At 45.8% G+C, this 26,774-nt stretch overlaps 2 protein-coding genes across 11 annotated transcripts in view; one reads left to right on the top strand and one right to left on the bottom strand.

Moving 5' to 3' along the window:
• Positions 1 to 26,774, top strand: part of RAB11A (RAB11A, member RAS oncogene family) — a 38,898-nt gene that overhangs the window by 2,767 nt on the left and 9,357 nt on the right. Inside the window, exons 2-8 of one of the 9 annotated variants that reach the window (XR_012675188.1) lie at positions 5,470 to 5,665; positions 6,613 to 6,806; positions 7,784 to 7,864; positions 24,005 to 24,175; positions 25,275 to 25,419; positions 25,900 to 26,029; positions 26,172 to 26,249. Coding sequence is in view for 5 of the 9 variants with exons in the window: in XM_075159744.1 (XP_075015845.1) it covers positions 5,470 to 5,665; positions 6,613 to 6,806; positions 7,784 to 7,864; positions 18,749 to 18,909 (632 nt within the window). In the remaining 4 variants the exon portion in view is untranslated. The other 8 variants (XR_012675185.1, XR_012675186.1, XR_012675187.1 and 5 more) reach the window with 8 other exon arrangements.
• MEGF11 (multiple EGF like domains 11) overlaps positions 21,487 to 26,774 on the bottom strand; it is a 213,583-nt gene continuing 208,295 nt past the window's right edge. For both annotated transcript variants that reach the window (XM_075159743.1, XM_075159742.1), the window contains 2 exons: positions 22,151 to 22,357; positions 21,487 to 21,647 (listed from right to left, as the gene is read on the bottom strand). In XM_075159743.1, the coding sequence (XP_075015844.1) occupies positions 21,487 to 21,647; positions 22,151 to 22,357 (368 nt within the window). The remainder of the gene's footprint in view (positions 21,648 to 22,150; positions 22,358 to 26,774) is intronic.

Genomic DNA, 26,774 nt, shown 5'->3' with positions numbered 1-26,774 from the left:
TGAGTTCAGAGTTTGATTTGCTTTAAAATAACTGGGTGATACTGTCTAGTCTAGCTGTCTTTTACTACTCTTGAGTTAAACGGCCACGTGTCTGTTTATGCAAGACCTCGTGTTTTTGTCCTGTCAGCCACTGACAGCAGCTGTATGTCACAGTCTGCCTGACTCTGCTGGTGGGTGTAAGCTGAGCCCACCTATGCCGCTGTACAATTAAATCACGGTACCTGTTACAAAATACCCCTCTCCTAACTCAGTTGCAAGACTTCAGCATGTGCTAAAGCCTAAGCCTAGCTTGTAAAAAGACAATTTCTGGTAAATTCTTCTTGTCCAGCTACACGTCTTCGTGTTCTTCCATACTTTTTGGGTTTAGTTGAGAGCAGTGCCTGCTGTTCCCAGCACTGCACTTCAGGAAATGCAAGATCTATGAAGTCCAGTTTGTAGAAATCTTGCTCTAATTTTAATAGGAGGAAAATATAATGGTGGTACAAGAATATTACTTTATTACTTAACAAATTAAGCCTGGCTTAAATGCAGAAACTTTTTACTCTTTTTGATTAAAGTAATGTACTTGCAGTAGGTGAGTAGTTATCAAAGTAACCCTCACTTGTAGAAGATGTCTTCTGTGCTTTCTGTGGACAAAGCTTGAGAGGATTATGTCTGCATCTTGACCATTTGGAACTCTGGATGTGGGGTCAGACTTCTCATTTCTGGACATGGACCTGACTTGCGGTGTCAGCCAGCTTATCGTTAGGAAAAACTCCAGTTTCAGCTATCTGCTTCCTACTTTGCATCATATTCATTTCTCCAACTTTTCCCTTTGATATTGAGGAAATGCTCTGAAACTGAACAAACTTGTTGGTCTGGGTTTTAGAAAACAATTTTTTCTTGTGTGTTTTGTTTAGAAAAATTTGTGGGGAAAAGCGGTTGCACGACACTATTGATTTCTACGGTGGTCGCAAGCCCTGGGCCTTCACTGCATTAGATGTGGGGGCACTTTTGTGCCGTAATAAACCTCCTGCTTAGCCATTTTACTACAGAGGCGTTGGAGGCCCAGCTCTGCGTTACGTGTTGTATGTACAGATGGCAAACAACCCCCACCCAAAAGTGCCTTTGAGACGCCAGTTCTTTTTGTGACAGGAAATGGGTGAATAAAACAGGGAGGCACAGGTGAGGAGGGAAATTGATGTAAGACATGATGGTGCAAGGTTTATCACCAGCTACAGGTGTAGGATCAGGTCATCTTATTCACGTTTCCTTTAAACTCCAACTGAAGTGGGCAGGAAGAGGTGTTCATCAGCAGGTTCTTCTGGAGGTCATGAAGATGTGTCCGGGCTCTTTATTGATATGCCTCTTAATAGCAGAGCTCAAGGTGGAGATGAGTGTTTTTAGACATTGTAACTCCCTAGTGCTGGTGTACTTGTTTTAAACTGTGTAATATGTGACTTGTGTAATAACTTTTACCATAGGCAATACAAGCTAGTGATGCTGGAATTTCTATTTTCAACCTGATTAGGTTGTCATTAACATATTTAATGAGATAATTAAAGTATTTTCTGAAAATTTCAACTAAGTTAGAGGTTTAACAGAAATAAAAATTGGGTGAGTGAGCTGGAAAAATTAATAATCCTTTCTTGACGTAGTTCTCTAAATTGATTTCATGCAACTTAGGAAATTGAATTCTTATTTTGGTCTTCTACAGAAATAAAACTGAATTTAGAGAATGAAATTTATACAGTAGTGTGGACTTCATATGCTCTTTTTTTTTTTCCCCTTCTCTCCATCAAATGCTTGTCTTAAAGCTTTGGGGTGATAAATGCTGTAGGTAGTCAAATGCATTGATTTAAAGCACATGGTTGCAAGTGTTGAATGGCACATCACTAAACCATGACCTGCCTAGCAGTAGTCACTTGGGGCGGGGTGATCACTTTCATGACTTTCAGGGTGTGCCAATACAAATCTCCCTTGATTGCGAAGCTTTCTAAGGTGCTGCTCCTGTAAGGGAAGTCCTGGGCCAAAGAAGGTTATTGATGGAGGTTTTCAAGAATAGGTCTTGTGGCTGAACTTGTTTAAATGTTACCTCTAGACCTTCCTCCTTCCAGTACTGATGTAGTAAAGGAATTTGCTGATGATGCAAGTTGAGTGGTACAGGAGAAAGTTGGAGCACAGGACTGGAAGGGCTGTGTGCTGATGAGGACTGCAGTCGTCAAATGAGGTGGGATTCAGGATGTAAGGTTTTATGCCTGGGGACTCATAGGGGTTTGGTAAAGTAAATGTTTGCCAACTTAAAGCTAGAACAATGAGGTCTGATCACAGGCAGACTGAGCAATCAAGGTGATATGGTCAGGAAAAGGTAATTCCAGCTCCAGCTATGCCTAGTAGAGATGGAAATGTTAAAATCCCTGTATTCATCACAGGGAGATCTCGTTTAGAATGATGTGTGCAGTTCTTCTCGCAGTGTGGAAAAGAAATTGAAAAACTTGTAGGGAAGATGTTTGGGGAAATGGACAGTCTGTTTATAAGGAAACATTTGAGAAGTTGGCTTATTTAGCTAGTAGAACAAAGCCAAGAGAAGATGTGGTTGCTTTCTGTAAGTACCCTGGCGTAAACACCACTGGGAGAAGAAACTAATAAGCTAATGGACAAGGCTGGCACATGAACACCACCATCAGCTGACCGCTAATTTCTTCTGAAAATTAGAAGGCAATTTCTAACCATTAGGAGCAAGTTTCTGGAAGAAAAGCCCAATAAAAGTGTGTGTGCAGGAACAATTAGCTTTAACATGGAACTAGATAATGTAATTTGCCTCCCAGAAACTGTTTGCCTGGGATAGTTGGAGTGGGACTCGGCCATCCAGCGTCATTCCTACTGTATTTCTATGCTAAGAATACAATATGTGGGACCACTGTGTAGTATAAAATATCAAAATGAGGCGGTTTGATAAGGAAAGCAAAATTAAAATTAATAATACAATCTAAGTGACTGTTAAAGCTGTTTCAGTTCATAATTGTATTCAAAGAGTGATACTTGCTCAGACTGGCAGAAATGCAGAAAGTGTGAGGAGTCTCAGGTGCCTGCTGACATTGCAAGCTGTTCTTGTGTCCAAGTTCAAGAGGAACTGCAGTGGCCTAATTAAGTAGAGTAAATAGCTGACTTCAAGGAGGAAAGTCTAATATTTTCCCCTTTTAATTGGGACATATTAATCTGGTGCTAGAAACCATTCCGAATGTAAGCAGCATGGGATTCATACAAGGTAAGGAAAAAAACCTGGCAGAGGAATTAAAATGATCAGTCTATTGTTAAATGACTTACAGCTATGCTTTGAAATCTGCACTGAACAACGAAAATATGTTTGAGGGGAATACTTAACAGGTGTATGATGCAACCTGTTAGGAAAAGGAGATTATGTGTGTAGATTGCTTTCCTCATTTAGAGAAGTTTTTGGCTGCTGCCAAAGCTAATGCTGGGTGATAGCAGGACTGAGGTGTGCAAAGGGAGTTGACAACTTTTGCCTCCTAGGAGTTTGTTGTTTGTAACACGTCCCAGTGAATACAAATATGATGTCATCTAAAACTGTGGCCTAAACCTGCCAAAATAGTATTGAAGAGTTTATTTGCCAATGAAAGAGGAAAGCTATGGCAGTTTGCCAGGTGGTGATGATGCAATTAGGTGCCCTGTCCCCTGCACTAAGTTTATTATGGTTTAGCATCTTCTGTGCCAGCAAAGCTGTTCAGCTGTGTCAGGGCAGCCGACACTGAACAGTGCTGACCTGTCACGTAGGAAAGCAGAATCCTATTTGCATTCAGCATACGTACTTGCCACCGACCTGCACTTGTGATCTTTATAAACAGAAGTGGTTAACAGAGCCACTCTGTGCTTTATGCAACTTCTGTAGCTTGGCCGGCTGTGTGCTGAGTCAGCTGGCAGAGGAAGCTGGAAAGATGTTTGTTTTGATGAAGTGTTCTCCACAAGGCCATGTTTGAAGCTAGCATTTGCTGCAGTTTTCATTTTATGGAGGGTGTTTAAAAGGTGCTGCTCTGCCCTGACAGTCAGAGAAAAATCCCATTTGTCAGAATTGTTTTGCATTATTTAAGTAGAAGATGGTGTTCAGAGGGCTGCTGTGTGGTGCAGCAGCAGGTGGGAGTATTTGCGCTGCTAGACTGACTCAGTGGGGGGTTTCTCATGAGATTGAAGTGTGTTTGGTGGACTCCTTCCTCTTGTACCACACAGAATCTTTAACACTGTGTTGCAGTGTCTTAACTGTTAAATGACGTATGTTACTGAGCAAGTATTTCTGTTTTTTCAAAACAAGCGTAGCCACAACATCTTTTTCTTTTTGTCACCTGAGCATGCGCTCTTTTGCTTTGACTGGCCTTGATTCACTGCTGAACTTCAAGGTTATTAGCCATTCTTCTCAAGGATTTTACTTGTCCTCTTTTTCCTCCATTTCCCTCTGTTACTAGTTCAGTGCCTTATCTTCGTTAAGGGCATAAGATCATCCTGAGAGGCTCCTGTTGCTGTGACTCAGGGGTGTGAATGTTTTTCATCCAGTGGCCTGTATCTTGGTAGTGAGTTTTAAGTTGCACTTAAACTTGCACCTTTCGACTCAGCATTACAGGATATTGCAGCGAATCCTCGTGACGCTTTTCTTCCTGTAGGAACTGGACTTTAAACCTTCTGTCAATCTCTTGTCAAGCATAGCTGAATCCATCCAATTAGTTTGCTTGGCACTGGTGCTGTGATGAGTCAGGCTGAGCCAGGGAAGGGGGAGTGGAGGGTGGGTCTAATTCTGAGGCCCAGCGATACCCCAGCAGCATTTTAGAGCAGTTTCAGGCTCTGACCTGAAGTGGCCAGGAGTCGCAGCAGCAGTGAGGGACTGCGGAAGGGCAGAATGCTGTGGCTCATCTGACATTTTTAAACTGTCCATCTGGGTGATGGTGGTCTTGTGTTTTTTGGGCGGTTTGTTTCTTCTTTTTTCCATTCACAAGTTTTTCTGCCCCAGTGGGGAACCTCTCTTCTGCAAAGGTATGAAAAGTGTAAAATGCAGGCAGAGTCTGCTGTCTGCCCTGTGTTTTGGACTTCTTCAGATTTCAGTTGTGTGGCGTGGGGTTTTTGTTTCATTTTTTTAGTTCTAGTGTTGTTACAAGGATGTGAAATCCAAACTGTCCCTGACTTTTGCAGTGACATCCATGTACATTCTTCCTGGAGGAGGAATGTTCTTCCATGTTGGGCAAAGGAGGCTGAAATGTAACAAGAAAAAGTCGGGTCTAACGTCTGTTCAGAACGCTGGTGAATATGGCAGCGCTGGTTCTCTAGAAATATCAACACTTGGACAGTAGACGCATGACAAGGGTGCTGGTTTTGCCATTCTTTTCCTTCATGCTTTCATTCTGGAAAAGAAATGTTTATAGTAGGTGATTGTCAATGTATTATCTACATCTGGAATCTGATTCTCATGTCATTTTTGTCTTGTAGTTGTACTTATTGGAGACTCTGGAGTAGGCAAGAGTAACCTTCTGTCTCGATTCACTCGCAATGAGTTTAACTTGGAAAGCAAAAGCACCATTGGAGTAGAGTTTGCAACAAGAAGCATTCAAGTTGATGGGAAGACAATAAAGGCTCAGATATGGGATACAGCAGGGCAGGAGCGATACCGAGCTATAACATCAGCGTAAGTGATAGCTTGTATGGCTGAAGAGAAACTTTTGCTGAGGAGGGTAATTTTGGGCCCTTCCGATTCCTCAGAAACGGGGTGTTTGTATTTTGTCGTGTAATATCCACAACCTATGGGGGAAGGAAGCTTAAATATTATTCAGTCCAGAAACTTGATATAGTGTGTCCCTACACAAACTGATTTACTTCTCAGTGCTCTCATGATGTGTAACTGGAGGCATTTCAAGCCTAGAATGCAAGAGCTTTGAGACACTCATTTCAATGCAAGTGATGGATAAAGTAGTATCAGTGTTTATGGAGGTTTTATCAGTGGTAAGCTAAGACCAGAAACCCTCCTGTAGCAGTAAGGAAAGACTGCTCACTTTGTGCGCTTATTTAAATGGAAAAAAATAGCATAGCAAAAGCTGGATTTAAGTAAAGCTGGAGGTAATTGTGGGGTGGGAGAACACAGCTTGTTTTTGAATGTGTTACTGTGCCTCTCCCTGGTCTGAAAGGAGACCAGCTGTGGCCTTTTGTAAAGGGAATAGATCAGGTTGACATTTTTATGATCCAGTGAGTCATTCTGAAGTCTCTCTATCACTGTGGGCTGTGCCCGTACTGCACCCACAGTGATGGGTGGGGGAGACTTTTTAGGAGTGGGTCAGAGGTTGAAGTAGCTCCCCACGGATTCCAGAGCTTCATTTTTGGGATGCAGGGTTCTCTCCACAAGCGTGGGGCTTGGCTTACCCCCTAGACTCTGAGCTGTTCTGGCTGCTCTGGTGGTCCTGTGGCATAACCCTAGTCGGGATGCTCTGCTTCACTGCTTCAGGTCCCACGTAGCCTGCTTCTGGGGATTTTTTTGTATAGCTGTCTTAGTAATAGCTATTTCCCATTATTGCACAGTGGCTTGTCACTTTTAATCATGATGTTTCATGCTGGTTCTCTAACATGTCTCTTTACCCACAGGTACTATCGCGGAGCTGTAGGGGCATTATTGGTGTATGACATTGCTAAGCACCTTACTTACGAGAATGTAGAGCGGTGGTTGAAAGAGCTGAGAGACCATGCTGACAGCAATATTGTAATCATGCTTGTGGGAAACAAGAGTGACTTGCGCCACCTGAGAGCAGTCCCTACAGATGAGGCCAGAGCTTTTGCAGGTTGGTGAACTCAAAATAATTTCCTAATGCTAACTGGGGATCTGCCTACCCGGTCTTAGATACACAAGTGTGATGGTAGGAAGAAAGAGTGCTGCTGGTGATGTTCTTCAGTGTCACATACTGGTGTTGGCCTCTTTAATTCAGGCAAAAAGGAAGCCTTGTAGAACATGCATGCTGATGCGGTTTCAAGAATCAGCCAGAGGCACTTGAAGATTTTAAACCAGATTTATTCTTGCCTATGCATTGCTCTTCTCACAGAAACTGTGCCTATGACTTTAGGTTTGCGTTTCTTGGATGATGATAGCTTTGGACCTGTATATTGCCTTCTTTGTACCAACCGATCTGGAGCCCTATGCAGATGCTCATGGCTGAACAGACTTTCATTACTTTTCTGACGGCTTTCTGACTCTTGTTACATAATTAAGACCTGTGAAGAATAACTCTAGTTTCTGTAAATCTTGCCTTGTTTTAGGCCAGATTTCTTTCATCCAGGAGTGTAGCCGAGTTTCTTACATTAAGGCTTGCTGTAGCTGCATTTGCAGAGTTTATGGCCAGTGAGGATCCCTGCCTGCAGGTGGAGGACTATCACTCCCCTGATAGGGCTAGCCCTGTTAATAAGCTCCGATGACATACCAGCAGGTGGGAGATGGAGAGATTTGATGAGGTTAAAGAAAATCCAGGAAGCTTCCTCATGATTCTTGAAAGTGCCACAAATTCTCATTTTCAGTGATGCAGGAAGATGTGCCTCAAAGTAACACAGCACTGGACTGATCCCTGTGCTTGAGGATGAGTGTAAATTCTAATGTTGGTGGTGTTGCTTTCAGATCACGTAAGGGGGAAAAACCCACAACTTTTTATACTTGATACCCATGCGTCTCATCAGGAACACCACAAATATAATCTGGTACAGAAGTTCTTCCAGATGGGAAACAGATATGTGATGTACCTCTCTAATTATAGTATTTCTGTCCACACAGAGAAGAATGGTTTGTCATTTATCGAGACGTCTGCTTTAGACTCTACAAATGTGGAAGCAGCTTTCCAGACTATTCTGACAGGTGAGTCATCTAGTGCTTTGTTTTTCAAGGGAGAAGGGCAGAAGGCTGCACAGATATGATGTAAATAGGCATTTCTTTGCATATAAAGTGTTTAAAATTTTGGTATTTAATCATTCTTCACAGCCATAACATTTGGAGTCCAGTTTCGAAGTGTCACAGTTGAAAGGCCAGCCTTGGACTCAGGAATGAATCCTTGTTCACTTTGATCTGCCCCAGGTTCCCAGTCAGTGTAGTTTGTTTCAGTTTCCCATTTGTGTATGGTATAGCGAGTGCCCACGGGAGAGAATTGTCTCATGCAAGCATCAAGTTAAAACAGCCATTGTTTATCAAAGGAGAAGTAGTTTGTTTCCATCTGTAATTGTGACCATAGCAGTTGCCAAGGGAAAATGGATGAAAGAGTAGAGATCCTTCCTTTGAACAATACTGGTAGTCTGAGACAGAGCGACTCCTGAACTGCAAGGTAGTCACTGTCATCGCATTTAATAGTCCTGGCTGGACTTTTGGATCTGTAGCATGTGATGGCAGTGAGTGCTGCATTTTTTATGCTCTGTGGATAAAGTACTTCCTTTTTCTTTAAACCCTTTCTTAGATAAGCAAAACTTGCTAAGAGTCTGAGACACTCAACTACAACTACGTGGGGGACCTTAACTTAAGTGTGGCTTATAAAGGATAGGGTAGGAATTCACAAATTGGTGTGGAAATCACTAGCTGTCATGGGACTTTCGTGTGGCTGTGTACCCTGTCAGCTGTAGCCAGGGCATAGTGGGACAACAGTGGCGTGTGTGGTTTGTGAGCTTTCATCATTCCCAGCTTTGGCAAATGCCTCTCCAAATCTCTAGTCTGGGTCTTCAAAACATACCTCTGTTTTGGTATGTCTCTCTGTTGTAGGTGCACCAAGGAGTGTCTCTGTTTTCTCCAAGTGCCTCCAACACATTTCCCAGTTGCAAACTTAAACTCCCTCCATCCCAATGTAGCATGTGCCAGGTTACATGATCTGCTTGGTATGCACAGTGGCCCCACTTCTAAACTATGTGTGTCTGTTAATCAGATCTCATTGCTGTGACATTGGCACCTAGTTAGTTTTGATTTTTTTTTTTCTTTTTGCCAGTTAATTTAGACATTCTTTTAAAAACACACCAAAAAGGACTTGTTAGCCGTACTGGAACATGCAGATGAGGAGGCAGCCAGGAAGTTGTTTACTGTAATGAAAGTATAAATTCTGTAGTATTTTCTTGAGTTGTTTGAAATGATTTATGAACACCCTAGCAGTGGAGAGAGTGAGTTGTGGAGTATTATCTGCCTGTGTTATCCTTAGTTGTAAGAGGCTGCTGATGGGTTCTGGTTCTGTTGTGTTTTTTACAGTGGGTTCCTAAGCGGTAGTGTTCCTGTCCACATAATAGCAAAAAAGTAAGTGCGTCCATGCTAGATGGATCAACAGTGCATAGGGATGCTTGTCATCTCGCTGCTTCACGCAATGCTGGGACTAGAACTTGAGTTAGTTTCCTCTTCAGCCGAACCATGTGGTTCCCTTTTAACTTCAGTGCAGTCATTTGATTGTAATTCAACCTTGCACAAATTAAAAAAAAAAAAAAAAAAAGAGAAGAGGAGAGAAGTTATGTTATCTTTTACCTTTACTCCCTACATGACTAACTACTAATGCCATCAGAGGGTGGATGGCTAAGGAGTGGCTGAATGCGATGCTATCTGGGATGCCTGCTGGATTTCCTGTTTTCTTCACCTGCCTAAAGGCAGTCCTGTCAAAAATGCTTGTGAATTTGGGCATGGAGTTTTCAGGAGAAAGACATTTTTATTGCTTGCTTGTAGCTGAAGCTTCTTCCTTTATGCATGTGTCCTTGGTAGCCCCTCTCCTCTCAGTAGCACCTAGGCTGAACTTCGAGGTCAGATTCTGGCCAAATGTTCTGTGTGTCATGTAGAACAAATGGCCTTGCTGCTTGCTCTTCCAGTTTTCAGAGAGGATCAGGGCTCTCAGATGAAGGTTAGTTAATTAACTTTCATTCTCATTCAGCACCTGCACTAATAAAACAGAACTGGAAATATATCAGACATTGTTTATCCCCTCCCAAGGTGGCTGTCAGGCTGTCATAGCCAATATAACCTGGTCACCTAACTGCCCCCATCTCCTGTTGGGCCGTTCTGTTCTCTAACAGTGACAGCTGAAGAGGTGGAAAGCTTGCTGCACGCCCTGGGCTGCTGCCTCACTTCCACAAGCTGTGTGACACTCGGATGATATACTGCTGTTGCCATGGGGAAGCAGTTCACCTCTTGGGCACAGGCTAGGCTGTTTCTTTATCTCTCCTCGCATGCTTCCGACAGTACCTTTTATTCCAGAAGTTATTTTGGATTCTAATTCACGAAGGTTTGATTTTTTTTTTTCCTAGTTTAATTTTTCTGTAAGGGAGAGCAGTCTGTAATAGGAGAACATGCGATTAAAACTTGCCCTTGGTGGACTCTGACAGATTGTTGAGGCTGCTGCTTTTCCACAAACGTCAATGTTCCCTGCATGTTGCTCTGACAATGTTTTGGGTAAAGAGCTCCTGGGTATGCGGACAGGATCCTTGTTCAGGAGGGACTGGTTCAACTGTGCTGGAAGAAACACTTCTGCTGATTAGTGGGCATGTGGCTCACTCCAGACAGGAGCTCCTGTTTCAGGGAGATAAAGATGAAGTAAATAATGCATTAGCAGCAGGTTGGCTCCATCTCGGCTGTGACTGGCATGCTAAGGACGAATGTTCTGCCAATAAATATCTTCTCGATAACACTTCACAGCTGGCTTTTTCTGTTAATGATTTGCTTTGAAGGAAAGAGGGGAGCAGTCATCTGAGGAATGTGGTTTTCAGAGTGACCCTGCAGAATCATGGATAGTCTGTATTTGGCAAGGCTGCCTCCAAGCATAGTACCTGCGGGTGGAACGCTCGCTGTCCTTTGAAGAAGGAAGTTGGTAAAGCCAACAGGCTTTGCCACAGGCCGCGAGCAGAGGTGGCTGACAGAAGAAGGGGCAGGGCATGCTGCTGCACCAGCTCTGCCAGTATTTGCAGTGCTGGGAACTGCACCGCAGAGACATCCCAGGCTGCTCCCGATGCTTTTCACACAGCTGCTTAGATCTCCCCTGAACAAGGTGTCATGGCTAAGGTCTGTAGCAAAACTCTTTTCTTCTCCAGCCCTACTGAAGCTGGTCTGGTTGGGAGAGTGTTGGAAACTTGTAAGAATACTTCCCTTGGAGGTGTAGCAAGGTCCATGTTAAGCTGCTCCACACCGAGATTCTCAGATTAAGCCGCTTTGAATAGATGGCTTTGGGCGTGGGAAATACGAATGCATTATAGTTAGCACAGCCTAAGTGAGTATGTGATCTGCTGCTCTTACAGGTGGAAGAAGGGGGAGAAAGCTTTTCTTTCCTCTCCCTATATCGTAGAGGACTTTTAGAGGGGGGTATATCTTACATCTAGTGGGCTTCCTGTCCTCCTGTGGATACCAGATGACGTTTTGGGGACCTTTTCCTTCTGTGGCTCAGAGTAATGGTCCCTATCCAAATTCTTCTGTTGCAAGATGTCTCGACTACAAGGGCTGATTGTTGTGCACATAAAGCTGCTTTGTATCATCTGGCAAATAGGAGAGGTTGGTATTATAATCCTATCCACTCTGAGCATTCACAGCAGGATAAAGCATCCTTAAAGTAAACTGGAGTCTGCCTCCATTCCCTGCCCGGCTCTGTGCCGTCTCTGTTCCCGTACCGCATTCTGCTGCGGTTTCATCTCTAAGGAATCCTATCTCCAAGGAGACAACATCACAGAGCGTTAACGTCAAAAATTCTAGGGATTTCCTCTTTTGTTAGCTCTGTACACCTGAAAATGAATGAAACATTAGTGCAGGCTGAGCAGACAAGGACTGGGCGAGCTCCTCCTAGGCAGCAGTGTCACTTTTTCCCAGCCCGCTTACAGTGCAAGGCCTGTCTCACGCGGTTACCAATTATGCAGTGATGCAGTTTGCTGAATGTGCTCTTAATAAGGTCTCATTCAGTTACTGAACAGAGCATAAAGTGTAGCGTCTTCATTAAAAAGCGCATGTCTTCATTAGCCTGGCATTCCTCGGTGCAGACCAGTTTCAGCATAGGCTTTGCCGCTGGGCATTTTGTTCTGGTGAGAGCAGGTTTAAGCTGTTCCCACCTCCCCTTTCACGCCAGCACCGCTGTGTGTGGTGAAAGAGTGTGCAGCTGATCCAGGGAAAGGCGGGTTTTAGCCATTTAGACTTTCATCTAGGGCAGTACGCCGTGGCTGCACAAGGGTTTGCGCTGCAGAGGAGAGAGAAGTGGCAGTGAGCAACAAACCTGGGGCTGATGCAAGGTGATTCGAGCAGCACAGCTGCTAAATGTCCTTGTGGGATTGCTGGGGAGGCTGTGGAAGTGGGGGTCATGGAAATATATTCCTAGAGTCGGAAGGGATAGACCCTTTATCAGCAGAGAAATCTGTGCTGCAAGATTGTTTTTAAGGCTTCAGGGCTTACTAAAGATCTTTGCTGGAAGATGGAGGTGTTATATAGAGGGCACCCTGTAGCAAGTCCTTGCTTACAGGGTGGAGGAAGTGTGCGACAGCTCGTGTTAGGGAGTAGTACGAACTTGTTCAGGAAGTTCTCTGGGAAAACTTGAGAATTGCTGCTGCCAAAGGTGCTACTATAGAGAGTTTCCAGTGACGGAGGTGGCAAGAGCCTTCTCCTCTTGAATAGGAACGGGCAGCGTTCTGCACTTGGAGATAAACTGGCTGTCTACCCTGATCTGGGGCAGGGTAGTGGAGCAGAGAACTTGTCCCGAGGAATGCAGAGATCTCTTCCAGCTGTGCTCCTCCCACCTCCGCACACAGGCGCTCTGCTGAACAGAGTGGCCTGCCACAGGGCGAGGCTGATCTTTATCTGCAAATTCCCACATGGGGTTGCAGGTGGCTTTAAAGATCTGATTTTGTGGGATTCACTTAACTTGTGAAGTTATTTATGTGTAAGACTGTTGGAAAGAAGAGTGAACTCGAGAAAGGGTGAAATCAGAAAATCCTTTTACGTGTCCAGCTCTTGTTTGGTTGCCGCAGTGACTTGGTCTGTAACTGAATGCCTATGTAAAATGAAGTTTTCTGAACAGCTTATCCCTATCTGAGTCTGAGCTATCAGTTTGGAGGCCCAACAGGCAGATTCTTTCAAAGCGCCACTTGCAAAGATTGATGTCACTTGTACAGTCCATAGATACAGCACAGTATCTACATGAGAGATTTTTATTTTGCCAGCAGTCCTGTGGATGCGTGCAGCCCTGCTCTTACTCTTCGTGGGGAGCACTTGGCCTCTGTTTGTGTTGGCAGCTTAAATCAGTGCAGGCTTGTTGCATCAAGGGCAAGGTTTTCAAGCCTTGTTTGTCAGGGACCCTTTCTAACTCCTCAATGCCATCTCTTCCCATTGTCGTAAAAGCAGGTGCCTAGCTGTGTGATCAGCCCTTGGCAGCAAAGAGGACCTCTCTGCACAAGGTTGCTCAATTTCCAGTACTGAAATGATGTCAGGATGTGCGCTAAGCAACAGCTCATTAAAATTCTGAACAAAGGCTACTCACTAATGACAAATTTCTGGTGGAAAAGACGTGTCTTGGTTTGGGGTCAGGCGAGGTGTGTGTTTGGACAGTCATTATCCAGCTGATAAGAGACTTCAGGCTTCCAAAAGAACTTGGACCTTTGCTTCGTTTTGCCAGAGTTGTTTGCGAGCTGTGCTCTTCCCTGCCTTGCTCTGCAGGAGCAGTGAAGTGCAGACACCCTCGGCTTCTGCAGCCTGGGCTTATCTGAACCCTTACGGCAGGGCAGTGAGCTGGAGCATGCAAATCGGGCGTGGGCATCAACTCCCTTAGCCTATTTGTTGCCAGCACGCTTTTCTGTTGTGCGAAGTAGAAGATGTGATGTCATTTCATGTTGGCTTTCCGCTGAATCTGAAACGCTTTCAAACTTTTTGTTAAACTAAGGTTTAGCAAGCTTTTTTTTTTTAAACTTTAATGGTTTAAAACTCAAATTTGCAACCGAGTTCCCCATGTTCTATTTTTGGTATCCTTTATTTCCTTTCTGGGGGTGAAGCGCTACACATGCTGTACTCTTTCTTCTGTGCAGCTGAAGTAGGTGCTCTTGTAGCTACTCTGAGTTCATGCACAGCACACGCCATCGGCCACTGACAAGTCCCAGGAAACTGGGCAAGGCTTTCAGGGCAGGTCTGCAGCGTTCCCCACTTGGCAGCGTGCTGGGAGGGGCACAGGAGTTGAACCCGTGCTCTCCAATTTATGCTGGAATTTCCTTGTCTGGAGTCCATATTTCTTCTCTGTAGTTTTGAAGTTTAGCTGCGCTGACACAGTGACTATAGTAAAGGGCTTGTGTCCTGCTTAAGGGGCCTCTTTTGGGGCCAGGTCTCCTCTTTTGGGCCCCAGTCAACCTCTTCTGAAGATTTAAAACCGCTTGGATGGTAGACGAGCTATTGTACGTGATAGGCAGGCTGAGAGAGAAGAAAGTGCCCTCGCAGTCCTATCAGAGATAAAAATTTTGAGTGTTTCTTTTTAATCCCGCTGTTGTCTGCGGATACATCAGCAAACATGCAGCCACTGTCCGCAGAGCTGTAGGAACCATCAGAAGGAATTGATGGGGTACATAGTTTCTGATTCCTAGCAAAAAAATTGGTGAATTCTGCCATTTACTCTTATGTCAGGGGGAGTAAAACAGTTGTTAAAAAAATTAATTTCTTTTGCAAAAATATACATTTTCTGAATATAGAAAGCATCACAATTGGACTTCTTGTGAACACTTCTGCGCATTACCTATATATTTCCAGAACTATGGGAAATCTTCATACATTTTATGCCTGGTTTCCCCCAGACTTAACTTTCTGATGGTATGTCGCTGGTGTACGCGTAATGACTAGCTCTTTCTCATCTTCCAGAGATCTATCGTATTGTTTCCCAGAAGCAAATGTCCGACAGACATGAAAACGATATGTCTCCAAGCAACAACGTGGTTCCCATTCACGTCCCTCCAACCACTGAAAACAAACCAAAGATGCAGTGCTGTCAGAATATATAGAATTGTTCATTCTTTCCTAAAAGGCTGTGTATATTCCCCAGGTCCAAGATTTAAATATATTTGTAATTTTCGTGGTTACTTTCTTGTGTTTAGTTACTGCTTATTCCTTCTGAATTTCTCCATGTCTTAAACACTTTGATTTCAGTGTTTATAAATCTGTTGCTTCTGTGTGGCTGCAGTATTTTCCCAACACCGCCTTGTCGGTTTTGGTTCAGTAAATTGTTTGGAACTGAACTGATCTCTTTCCAACATGATGCCCGCTAGTCAGAGCACAGACACCTTTAGTGAGCACTTGAAGACGTTATTCTGCTCCTCGCAAAACAATTACTGTCAGGTTAACTAGGAAAATGTCTCTGGGCAGGATAATCTTTCCTTGTCTTAAGGTGTTGTATACTGCATCTAAAGCTTGATGGAATGCCCGTTGCTCTGAAGTGCAATTTTAATGTAAGTTAATGTTTTTGGCTACATCTTCAGACTGTCGAGTTGAGGATTTTTTTGTAGAATATTATGGGGGAGAAAAGCGAATTTCTTGCAAACAAGCCGCAGGGTTCTTGCTACCTGTGAATGAGCGTTTGTGGTTTGGCACCTGCTGCAGAGGAGGTTGTGACGTGAGGCAGAGCTGCTGGCAGGCTGGCCGGGAGAGGCCGGTGGGACTCCGTCTGAGGTGCCTCCTGTGAAGAAAGCAAAAGCGCGAGCTGCGTAACTGATGAAGGGTCACCAACACTGGAACTGGCAGCGTGTTTTTGTGCTGCCCGGGACTGGGCCTCCACAGTGCTGGTGGTATCAGGATTTGAGGTTGCCTTTTTTCCTTTCATGGCACACAGACTTGAAGGGTGTTGTCACGTATTACATATCACATTTATTAATACATGCCATGTATATTAATATATCCAAATGCTTGAGTTGATGAATCAACAACTTCCACAACCTGGTCTTAGTTTTCAGTTCTCTTTCATCCGGTATTTTTAAATTATTCCAGTTTGGTATATGTTCTTTAACAAAAACATCTGGAGTAGTTTTCTTACTGGATGCGTTCCCTCTGTGGTCTGTCACTCAGTACAAATCATCTGTTCGATTAGCTCGTTCAGGGATACAGGAACTGTGCCTTCTGTCACTGCACTCTGAAACCACTGCGTATCGCTCAGTACGTGCTATTCCCAAACATGTCATTAATATTGAGATTTGGGGGCTATAGGCACTGAATTTCTACAGTATTTAAAAGAACTGTTTGTTGTATAAATGCCTGCAGTTGTTTATACAATTGCAGGGAAGTAATTGATTGTAGGGGACGTTTCTCAAACTCTGATATGACCCACTTGGAACATCCAAATCTGGATAGGCACTACCAGCTGCGTTTCGTACCCAACCTTTCTGTCTTGCGGTGCTCATGATGTGTAAGGCACACGGAAGGCATTGCTGTAGTCGGTCACTTGTTTTTTTTTTAATCCATTTCTCCTCCTAGTATTAGTTCTGAAGATGCTATTTTGATCTGTTTGTAAATTACTTTGTATTTTATGCATGTACTGTACTTTGATTCATTATTTTTTTTAGATTGATTTAAAATATATTCATCCATGATTCTAATAAAGAATTACAGGGGACGACTCAGTATGGTGTTGGGTGCACTTTTTGGGGGAACTGGGATGTGACCTGAAGGTTTTTACTTCCTGGAAGCTAGTAAGCTTTTTGGAACAGGCTGTGAGGAGACGCTGAAGTGGAAGTACCCCTAGAAGAGGAACGGAAAGGGCTGTCTAACGCAGTTGCCTTCTTCACTCAGACCAGGCCTGCAGCTTTTTGGGGCTGCCGCAGTTCCTAACCATGACAGTTTGGCAGCTTCAGGAAGCTTTTACGCTCTGAAAAGTCTGTGGGTTTGCTCTGGTCAAACCTCTGAATAGCTTTTACAAACCTGTTTGTTTTTTTTTCCCACATTGCCACCAGTAGGAAAATCCTGTGGGGCAGCAAATTACCGCAGCAAATGATTAAAGCTTTTTGATCCCGCTCTGGTGTCCTGCTGAAGCAGAGGTGCACGGGGGAGCCAGACCTCCAGCGAGCGTTGTGCCTGTGTCCCTGGCAGCCTCCTGGCCGCCTGCTGCAGGCAGCTGTCACCCACAGAGCGCGTGGGGCAGCGCTGGTGGCGCTGGGGACAAAGGCAATTTAGGGCGGTTTAGCATGGCAGGAGAGTCTGAGGATGAGGTGCTTGACGGGGCTTTGCTTGCTGTGGGAACTTTTTCTCGCAGCAGTTTCTCTGGCCAGACCGGAGTGTATTTTGGAATTAACCAAATTAGCGGGGCAGCCAAGTTCTAAATTTGTCAACTGGAAATGCAGGATGAGTTTCACTTCGCTTCCTTTTCTGATTGACGTAAAGCAGGCTGGATTTCGCATGGTTTTATGCAAGACGCTTCCTTCTGCAGCAAACGCAACGAAGCCTGTTGGAGCGCAAATCGCTGTCAGAGGCTGAGGCTGCCCCTGCCCCATGCAGCGTTTGCATGTGTGTACGTGCTGCTTCCTCCGCCTCGCAACAAACAGGGCCGTGTTTAAGTCCTGGGCAGCTGGGAAATGGCTGCATGTGCTGTTAGACAAAGTAAGAACTCTGATTTCCCCCCTCCCCCCCCGAACTTTAAAATTAATGATCATAAAACAGGCTGTGCAAAAACTGATTTTTACTTACGAACTGCTGCAACATGGAACATGAAAATTTTCATGCAATAGTTTGTAAAGCCTTCATAAGCTATTGACTTCTAAAGCGAAATCAAAAGGTGTGTGTACAGAGGTGTAACTTCTTACCTATTAAAGCCTTTGCCTCCCGTTCTGTGGTTTTGTACTGCTTTTTCCTGACTAAGCACGGCGGTGCTGCGGCAGCGGATCCTGGCTGGCCCTGGGCTGGGTGACACTCCTGGGACGAGAAGGTACTTCACAAAGTGCTTTTGGAGAGACAATGCAAGACATTATTCCCTCTGAACACGGACCCAGCGGGGTATTGTTCCCGTTCAGCTGCTGATTAATCACTCTCTTCTGTAGTTGGCATTACTTCTGGACTGAAGTGTCTCTCTCTGCTAATAGGAGACAACTGATTATAACAGATAGTGCTTTTGGGCCCGGAAATGAGCTTTCTGAGGTTCTGGGAACTCTGTATAATGCTGCAAAATTGGCTTTGATTGCCAAAAGCTTTTGCTATCATGTACATATTTGAAAGTCCCAACCTTAACAGTTACGAAGCTGTTCAGCGAGCATCAGTGGTTCTTGTGTTTGATGGGAGTTGAGGTTCTGACTCTTAAGCAGAAAGGACATGGAATTGTTCTGATTTAAAGACATTTTTATTAAGCTAGAATTACTTACTCTATCAGTTCAAACCTGATGAATTTCCAGACTTAAATAGCTTATTGAGTGTGGTTTGTCAAATAAGAAGATTACATGCTGGGCTTTAGTTAACAAGATTTTTAGAAATACGAAGCACAAATATTGAAAAAGCTTCAACATGTAGCAGTCCGCTGCGTTGCCTGGGAGTCATTAATTCTGAAGGTGTTTCTGCTGCAAATCTGCGCTCGTGATTTGGTGATTAGGCTCCCTGGGAGCGCCGTCAAACCTGCCGAGATGGCTGCCGCGTGCCCAGCCTCATCGCCTCTGGGTGCAGCAGGGTAACTGCGCTGGCCTGTATCCTCCAGTGCCCACCTGAAGGCAAACAATCCACTGGTGTCACCGAGCACTGTCACGACATGCACTGAAATGCATCGCACGACAATCAGAGAGAGACCTGGTCTTGGCACTCGCCCCAGGTTGCTCTTTGTAGGTGTGCGGGAGCGCGTCCGGCTGGGGGTGTGCGTCACCGGGGTCTCTCGCTCAGACCCGCTGAGGTTAAACTGCTGGGGAACGGGAGCTACCGGAGGAGTTGTAAGACAGGTACAGAGCCAGTTACGTTTTGTTTTAAAGCTGGGCCTTACTTTAAATTAACTCCAAATTACAGTCTGAATTACAGCATTGTGTTTTCTGAGAAATCCTGCAACAGAGAAACCAGCTTCTGGCCTGTAAGCCTGATGCCTGCGGGTTTTTTTGGTTGAGGTGGACAGTCCCTTCGTGAGCAGCCCCATCGCCTGGAGAACTCAGACCTGAACACGGGCTGGAAGTTTTAGTCTGCAAATGAGTACGTTTGAGAAATACACATTGAGAGAAATTCAATTTATTTTGTACAAGGTAGAATACCTTTGCACAGTGAACAAATATATTACAAATCTGTCTTGCCTTAAAAAAGTATTGCCATTTTGGTGCCTATTTCCTAAGCTAATGCTAATATACAAGAAGGTACTTTTTTTGTTGGTTTTGTTTCTTTGTTTTCTTTCCTGTTAAGCTCTATGCACATCATTGCATTTGGTTTGAAAATCCAGCTCTGAAAAAAAAAAAACAACCGAGCACATCTCTGCTCTCTGGAATCTCATCGCAAACGTTACAGCAACACACACAAACATTGGTCAGGCCGGCAGCTGAGACTGCTTGTGCTAGGTGTCAAGGTAGGTCTCTAACAAGAGTATTCCTTATCGAACTGCCTTTCTCTTGATATTTTTGAGGTAAGTCTTTCTATTCACGTACATAAAATATATTCCTACTGGCCCTACAAAGTAATTGTCTACTTACATCTCAAATAAGGCTTTCCTGGAAAATAAAATTACTATTGCTGATCAGTCATTGCCCCCATGCACACATGCAGCATTCATGTAACTACTTATGCATTGCAACATGAAAATCTGCTGCTCTGGAAGCCCGGGGGATCTCTGGGCTCGGCTCGGCTGCCTCGCTGCAGAGCTCTTGGTTTGCACAGAGGGGCTCAGAGCCAACCCGACCACGCGGCGGGGCCCTGGCTCCTCCAGCAGCATCGCCGGGGCTCCCCGCGGCCTGACACGAGCGTGTTGCGGCAGCGAGCCCAGGGGTGCTGTGCAGGCTGCCAGCGGCTCGGCACCACCATGCCAGGGCCTTCGATCCCCGAGGCGAGGGCTGAGCCCGTCTGTGGGGACGTGGCTGGGCCCCACCAGGGTGCTCCAAGTGATCCGACGCCTGGTCTGACTCGGAGCCGGGATCAAGCCGCTGCCTCCGAGCTGGAAGGCTCCTCTTACCAGTCCCCTAGACCAGCAGGTTACGCGAGTGATCATGCTTTGAGCGACTGATTGGTGCTGGTTTTGTCCTCTTCTGCTTCCATCAGCCTGGCGAATGTGCAACAGGATTTCTTTTTTATATTTAAGAGGCAATCAACTTGCTACTTCCACGTTTGCCTAATAAAATTACATACTTAGAATCAATACTATTTCATGCTCAAAATCTACAAGGAACTGCTTAACGGCAAGTGTTCTACTTTCTAGGTCAATAAAGATTACCAAAAAAAAAAAATCATGATGGCTTAGTCCAAAACCTTACCGTGGGCCAAGCCCTTGATAATTACTTCACAAACAGCTGCTGAAAAAGAAGACCCAGTTTCAGCTCAATTTAATGACATTTCAGGTAGAATCATCAGCGGATAAAGTTGCACTACATGGTAATGCACATCAAATTAAAGGGTGTGGTAAATGGCATGCTGTTAAGTGAATCATGATGAGATGGTTTGTAAAGATGGTCTAGAGAAGCCGACGTGGCTTAGCTTTAGGAAAGGAAACCAAACTGTCTGTGCAAATCTGCAGCGTCCCAGGGCAGTAAATGAAGGTGCATCGGTTTACACTGCCTGACAAATCTGGTGGATTTATCTAACAAAACAGAAGCTGCATGAGGAAAATTAAAGCCTATCTGTGCCAATCAAAGTATTCTATAGCTTGTTAGAAGTGTGGTAAGCTGGGTGTGAGACTCATTGTTGAAACTCAAGTCATCAGCAAAGATCAGTGGACATTTGCCAAGATGTTACATTTTAAAAACTGCACAGAATGTGTCTGCGTTAATACTCCTCTACTCAAATACCCTGGTACTGAATATAAAGATTAACATCTCAGTGCTAATTACCAAGCATGATCTGCACAGGTTGCACATGGTGATGGCAGTAAATGAGGTTTCCAGACAGTGAAATGACAAGTTTCCCTGCTTTCGTTCAGAAAAATGTCCATTTCCATGACAAAGATGTAAAATATATTCCATCGTATTCCTAGTCACCTTGTTCCTAACAGTAAAAGGTTTCTTGATGCAGTCGGTAGAAATATACATCTATAAGTCCTTCTACTTAGCATGTTTTTGTGTTTTATTTTACAGCAAAGCCAGGGTTAGAATACACGCCACGGAGAGTTTTTGCCTGGAGCATGTAGACACCTTCCTGGGGTGACGTACTCCAGTCACGCGTGGAGGAGGTTCTCGTTAGTTCCTGTTACGCATATAAAAATGTCTTTATAAATAACATCATGCAGCAGCAGTTGGCCCAAGCTGATGTTGTGTTACGTTAGGTCCTTGCGTAAGACAGTCTGAAGTCCCGTCAGCATCCTGCAGCGCAGAAAAGGATTGTCTTCTCTTTTGCTTCCTCAAAGTTTGTGTTTGCAGCACAGTGCACCAGTGAAGTTCATCCCTTTATGACTGCTTGTCCCAAGATGGCCCGTGCGTCGGGCTGTGCCTGACGGGGAGGAGGTCGTAGTGACTAGGAATGTGACTGTTCCTAGGCAGGTCGTATGGATTTTGGAGGTAACTGGCACTCCGACCGCGGGCGTCTTGGACCACGCTGACAGTGGGCTCTGGGGAAGCAAGGAAAACTGGGTTACGGTAACTAGCAGTGCTCCCAAAACTAGTTACTCTACTCGTGTATTTTGTCATAAGCACAGAATGTCAGCTTCCCAAACCATCTCTTCCCCTCGCAGCTTTACTGGCAGCACAAGGGGCAGCGCACGGGGCAGACTGGGGAGAAAACCACCAAAGAGATCCAAGGGCAGGTAGTTTCCAAAGCCCTGCAGATAACGTCTTCGAAAGAGCAACGCTTCTGTGCTTTCAAAATCTTGCAGCTGGACTTCGCAGCAGTTTAAAACAAGAGCAGGAAGAGGGGACTGCAGCCCTCCTCCGCTGGGGCTGGAGGGGCACTTTGGTGCTGTACCACGCTCACCTCCACCACCATAGCACAGGCCCCTGCCTGCCTGCACCGTGCCCAGTCCATGCTACTCGTGTCCGGAAAAGAAGAAAAATCAGCATCTACAATGAAAACACCAACTGTTGGAACAGACCCTCTGCCGCCCGCCCCACTTACCAACTTCGTAGATGTTTTTATTGGCTGTCGATGAAGTTGGCATTTCTGAATATGGGGACTCCCTGTGACCAGGCGATTTCATTTCCACGTAGCTGCTCTCGGAGTGTTTGCATGTTAAAATGGGGGGGTCTTTAATGGTGGCGTATGGGTTTTCACTGCTGTTCAGAGAACAAGTGCTGGAGCTGCACACAGATTCTTTCATATAATCTGCAAAACAAGAGCGGAGTGGGAGCGTTAGAGTTGTTAGCTTGCTTGGGTTAATTACAACTGAGCCTCTGCAGGAAGGGTGGGGGGACAAGGGGGCAGGGGGTAAGGAAGATCCTTGAAGCATCCAGCACAGACACCCGACGCTTGTGCTCTGGGTGTGTCCAGACCATGGCATCCACAACTCACTAGCAGGAAAGAAATAAAAACCTGCTTGATACTGAAGGTTTTCCTGTAAAAGGTTCTAGTTGTCGTATACTGCAATATTTAATTTTAGGTGGCAATCCTTTCCCTCCCTCCCCCTAATTCCTAAGGAGCTACGTTTTAATCCCCTGCCCCACTGACCCGCAGACCCATGCATGCGGCCGTGGCGAGTCAGCTCTGCAAGCAGGACCTTCTGCTGGTACTTGGCCTGCTGGGCCAGCTACAGGGTTAGTGTCCCGGGGGCTTTGGTCAACGTCAAATGCCGTATGTTTGACTGCAAAACATTTCCAGCAGGCTTAGAACTGCATCAGTGCAGCGTATGCACGTATGTCCCCTGAGAGCTCCCGTTTCTGGGGCTGTCCAGCACCAGGAGAAACCGACTTCTTCATATCCCCGCTGCCATTAAGAGTGGGAGGAGGCTGCTCCTGCTAGCGGGGAACGCTTGGGTTTCCGCAGGGGGGACAAGCCTCCGTCTGAGCCTCGCTTTTGCTTTGCTTTTTTTTCCCCCCATTGCTGTAGACATCTACCGCTCCTCTCCCCTAGGCTGGAGAAAACAGGAGACGGTGACGGAGGAGGCGCTACATGGGGAGAACAAGGTTGGCGTGAGAGTTGTAACCACCGGTCTCCTCTGTCGGTGACCCTGGCGGGGGTACAGTGCCAGTCTTGCTTTAAAAATAATAAAAAAACAATAGAGAATAAATAGGTCTTAACATTGACATTCAAGAACGTGCCATTGCTGCTGTGTGCATCCTGCTGGGCAGTGCCATTAATTTAGAATTAGAGCGATGCAATGAAAGATGAGGCATTTTCTTGTGCTGGGTTACAGTACAAAGGCAGATCCTGGTATATATGAAATACTCCCGGTGAAATAGCGGGACTTGCAAAATAGCTGCAATCCCAGCTGCCCCCGCTATCTAGTATGGGAGACAAAAAGAGAAATTCAGGTTAAGAAATAGACAGACAACAAGATATCGCTTCTCCTTTACAAACCTCGTCTCTGTGCCTATCCGCCCCGTCCTGCTAACTCACTTGTCAGGTCTGCTTCCCTCTGTGGTGCAGAGCTCCCTCCATCAGCTCTGGGGCTGTGTCTGTGTGTGTGTGTCCATCGTCTTGGCTCAGCTGGGGGACAGCACTGAGCAGGCGTCCAGAGCAAGGTGTCAGGTCGTGCCCTGCGGCCTGCAGCAAGCGATGGCATTTCTGTGCTCCCATTTCAGTGATGCGAGCAAATCTCGAGAGTCCCCAGCTCTCAGGGTTACTGAAACCAGCTTGGTAGGAAGCTCCACTGTAAAGCAAACCAGCTGGACCATGCTGGGACCATCAGGGACATGAAGGCTGGCACCAGTGCAATGTTTATTTAGTAATAAAATTAAGAAACTTCTCATCTTAGGGTGAGATTAACAATGCCTTTGCTTCAGAGTGAAACGTGTCTGTTTTGGTACATCACAGGAGAGAGGAACCAAAGCAACACAACTATTCCCCAGCTGCTGGCAGCAGGGTTTGGCCCTCCAGCTTTACCAACCCCATCCTGGTACAGGCAAGTCGGTGAAAAGCTGCTCCGTCCTGTCCTTTTAATGAGCGATGGAGCAGCCCTGCAAGACCAAAGGCTTTTATACATGGGTGAGCTCAATGTTATTAGCTTTTGCTATGTATAGGACTTAAATTAGGGTGCCACGCAGTCTAGGATCCGTTAGTGTTTAAAGGTGAGGAGGCAACAGACAAAGACTAACAAATCCTGTAATAAAATAAAAATCATTAGGCTAAAAATACCTGTGCTATATGGACTGGGCCCCATTCTTCAGTCACTGGGAAGGGTGCGCGTGGGTGAACTGTCTCATGTGGGCAAGGAGGTGAAAGCTCCCGGCGGTGCCCGAGCCAACACCGGTGCAGGAGCACTCACTGCCTCAGGGACACGGCCCCGATGAGGGAGAGAGACTCAGCCCTGAGGCTTTTATGTCATTCTTAGCCAAAGAAAGGCTCAGCTCTACCTGCCAGCAAGTTACAGCTTCTGGTGGCTACTACATGTACGTAGTGCTCGTTAGGAAAGCCTGGGCAGCTTTTAATAAGCCAGCTCTAAATTTTGGGACAAGAGGACAGGAAGACTGTTGCAAACTTGCTTCTCTGCCTCAGCCATGCTGCTGAGCAGATGCTCACGGGTGCGAAAGGCAGGCGCTCACAACAGTGGGCAGCGGGAATAGGTACGCGCGGCTTCTGGACCGTGCGAGGACGAGAGGGCAAAGCGAGCCCCACGTGCGAGCATGAGGCTGCCGGCGCCCTGGGAGTCCACTACAAACCACTGCCTGTCGGCACCACGGCTGGGAGGGAGCAAACCAAAACAGAGCTGGGTTTAAATTCATAAAATGTAGATTATAAAAGACTGCTGGCTACTACAGCGATAAAGGGGGAAGAGTGAGCAGTCCTGCTCCCTCTGTGCTGTAGCACACAGGTAAATAGCTGCGTGGGTCGGTGCTGGTTTGTTTATGAAAGTGGGCACATCAGAGCTGGCATAGGCAAAAATCCCAGCACATCATATATTTTATTAAGTCCAGGTCAGCTACTTTTATCTTCCTAAGCTAAAATTCACCTGTACTGCTGCTAGCACTGACACTACCCCAGGCAGGCGTCCCTCAGGCTGTAGCCGCAGCACCAGCCCTTCCCTTCCCAGGGAAGACCAGCGAAATAACGCTTGGGCTGCCCAGACTCATTTGGCCTCTCCCAGGAATGGCCTTTTCCCGGAAGATACTGAGAAACACCACGCCTAAGAGCCGATTCCTGCTGACGTAAATGGGAACTCTGTGTCTAGCTAGGGATTAGACCCTTCGCTCCGGATACAATATAATTTACGGAGCACCAGCGTATGTTTGGTAAGTGCTATACACCAGGGAGTCATTAGCCCACAAGACACGTTATGCACAAGATCGCAGAGAATTTAACTCTAAAGGATGTGGAAGCATCTGAGTTACTTTGTTATTAAGGTAATTTGGGGATAATTAAAAAGTCTGGCATCAATTGTCAAATTTCATTTAATGAATTAATTTAACCCAGAACAAATGCATTTAGAAATTCTCAGCCCATTCACCCTGCAGGCCATGTGTGAGCTCTGGCGATGCCGCCTCGTCACCCTCCCGTGTACCCCCGGGGTCGGCTCAAAGCTGCAAAGCTGCAAAGCTCAGCCCGACCCGTGGCACTGCCACCAGCAGCGCTGGTACTCGCTGTAAGCACTTGATCAGCTGGACACGCTAGAGAAATATGGGGAATATGCTCTAATTTTGAAGTCCCTGTCTTCTGTGTTGCCTGGATACCAATCACCAGACCTTTGAAGGAGGTGTTATTTTTGTTACCAGGGTCTGGAAATGTACTTGTCCCTCCCACAGACCGGTTTCCTCTCCTGCCCTGAATATCCTCGGTATACTAATGACAAGCCTCGGTACCTACTGCCACGTTTGAAGTGCTAAGGAAATATGATGTACACAGGTAAAACATGCTCTCCTACTATTTAATCACATTTATGGATGACGTTCAGCGTAGCGTGCCTTTCTGGCTGCTTTCATTAACCTGGCTACCCTTCGCTGCTGCTAGGACAGTAACACAGCGATCGCTTATTGCTGCTTTTCAGAGTGTGACAGAGTTGTGGGGACACATTCCTGTACAACAAACAAATGAACCACGCTGAACCAAGCCCCAGGTCCCTGAGGTAAGTGCATTAGTGGTTCTAACTGCTGGGATTTTGCTGGCTATCGTGCAAAGCATAGGGTTTTTTTTCCCTAAAATGTTAGTGCCTGAGGTCGCGTTACTCCACAATGCATCAGCATTCATTTAAAAAAAAAAACCCTAAAAAATAGGAAAGGACTCAGCTGCAAGGAAAAGCTTGGAAACGGTGTCACTGAACACCATGCACAGGAAAGAAACTGCTCTGAAAACCTTGTGACTGCTCAACCACTGTCACCACGTGCCAAGGGGGCTCAGAGCTGGCACCGTGGCATCCAGCCTCCCGCTGCCCCGAAGGGTTCCTGCTGCTTCGCCAGCGCAAGAAGCCATCAGACACCGCGGCGTGAGCTGTCTGTGGGTGACCCTGGCAAACACGAACCAGCCATGCCTAACCCCCTGGGCCTCCACTAGCAGCACGGCCACTGCATTTCTAGTGGCAGGTTGCAAAAGGGACATCCCTCTCCAGGCTGCCCTGCTCTGGGGACAGCCTCCAGCCAGGCCAGCACAGAGC

The sequence above is a fragment of the Calonectris borealis genome, chromosome 11, assembly GCF_964195595.1.
Source record: "Calonectris borealis chromosome 11, bCalBor7.hap1.2, whole genome shotgun sequence".
In the NCBI taxonomy this organism is placed as follows: domain Eukaryota; kingdom Metazoa; phylum Chordata; class Aves; order Procellariiformes; family Procellariidae; genus Calonectris; species Calonectris borealis.
This window is presented reverse-complemented; position numbering and strand designations above follow the sequence as displayed.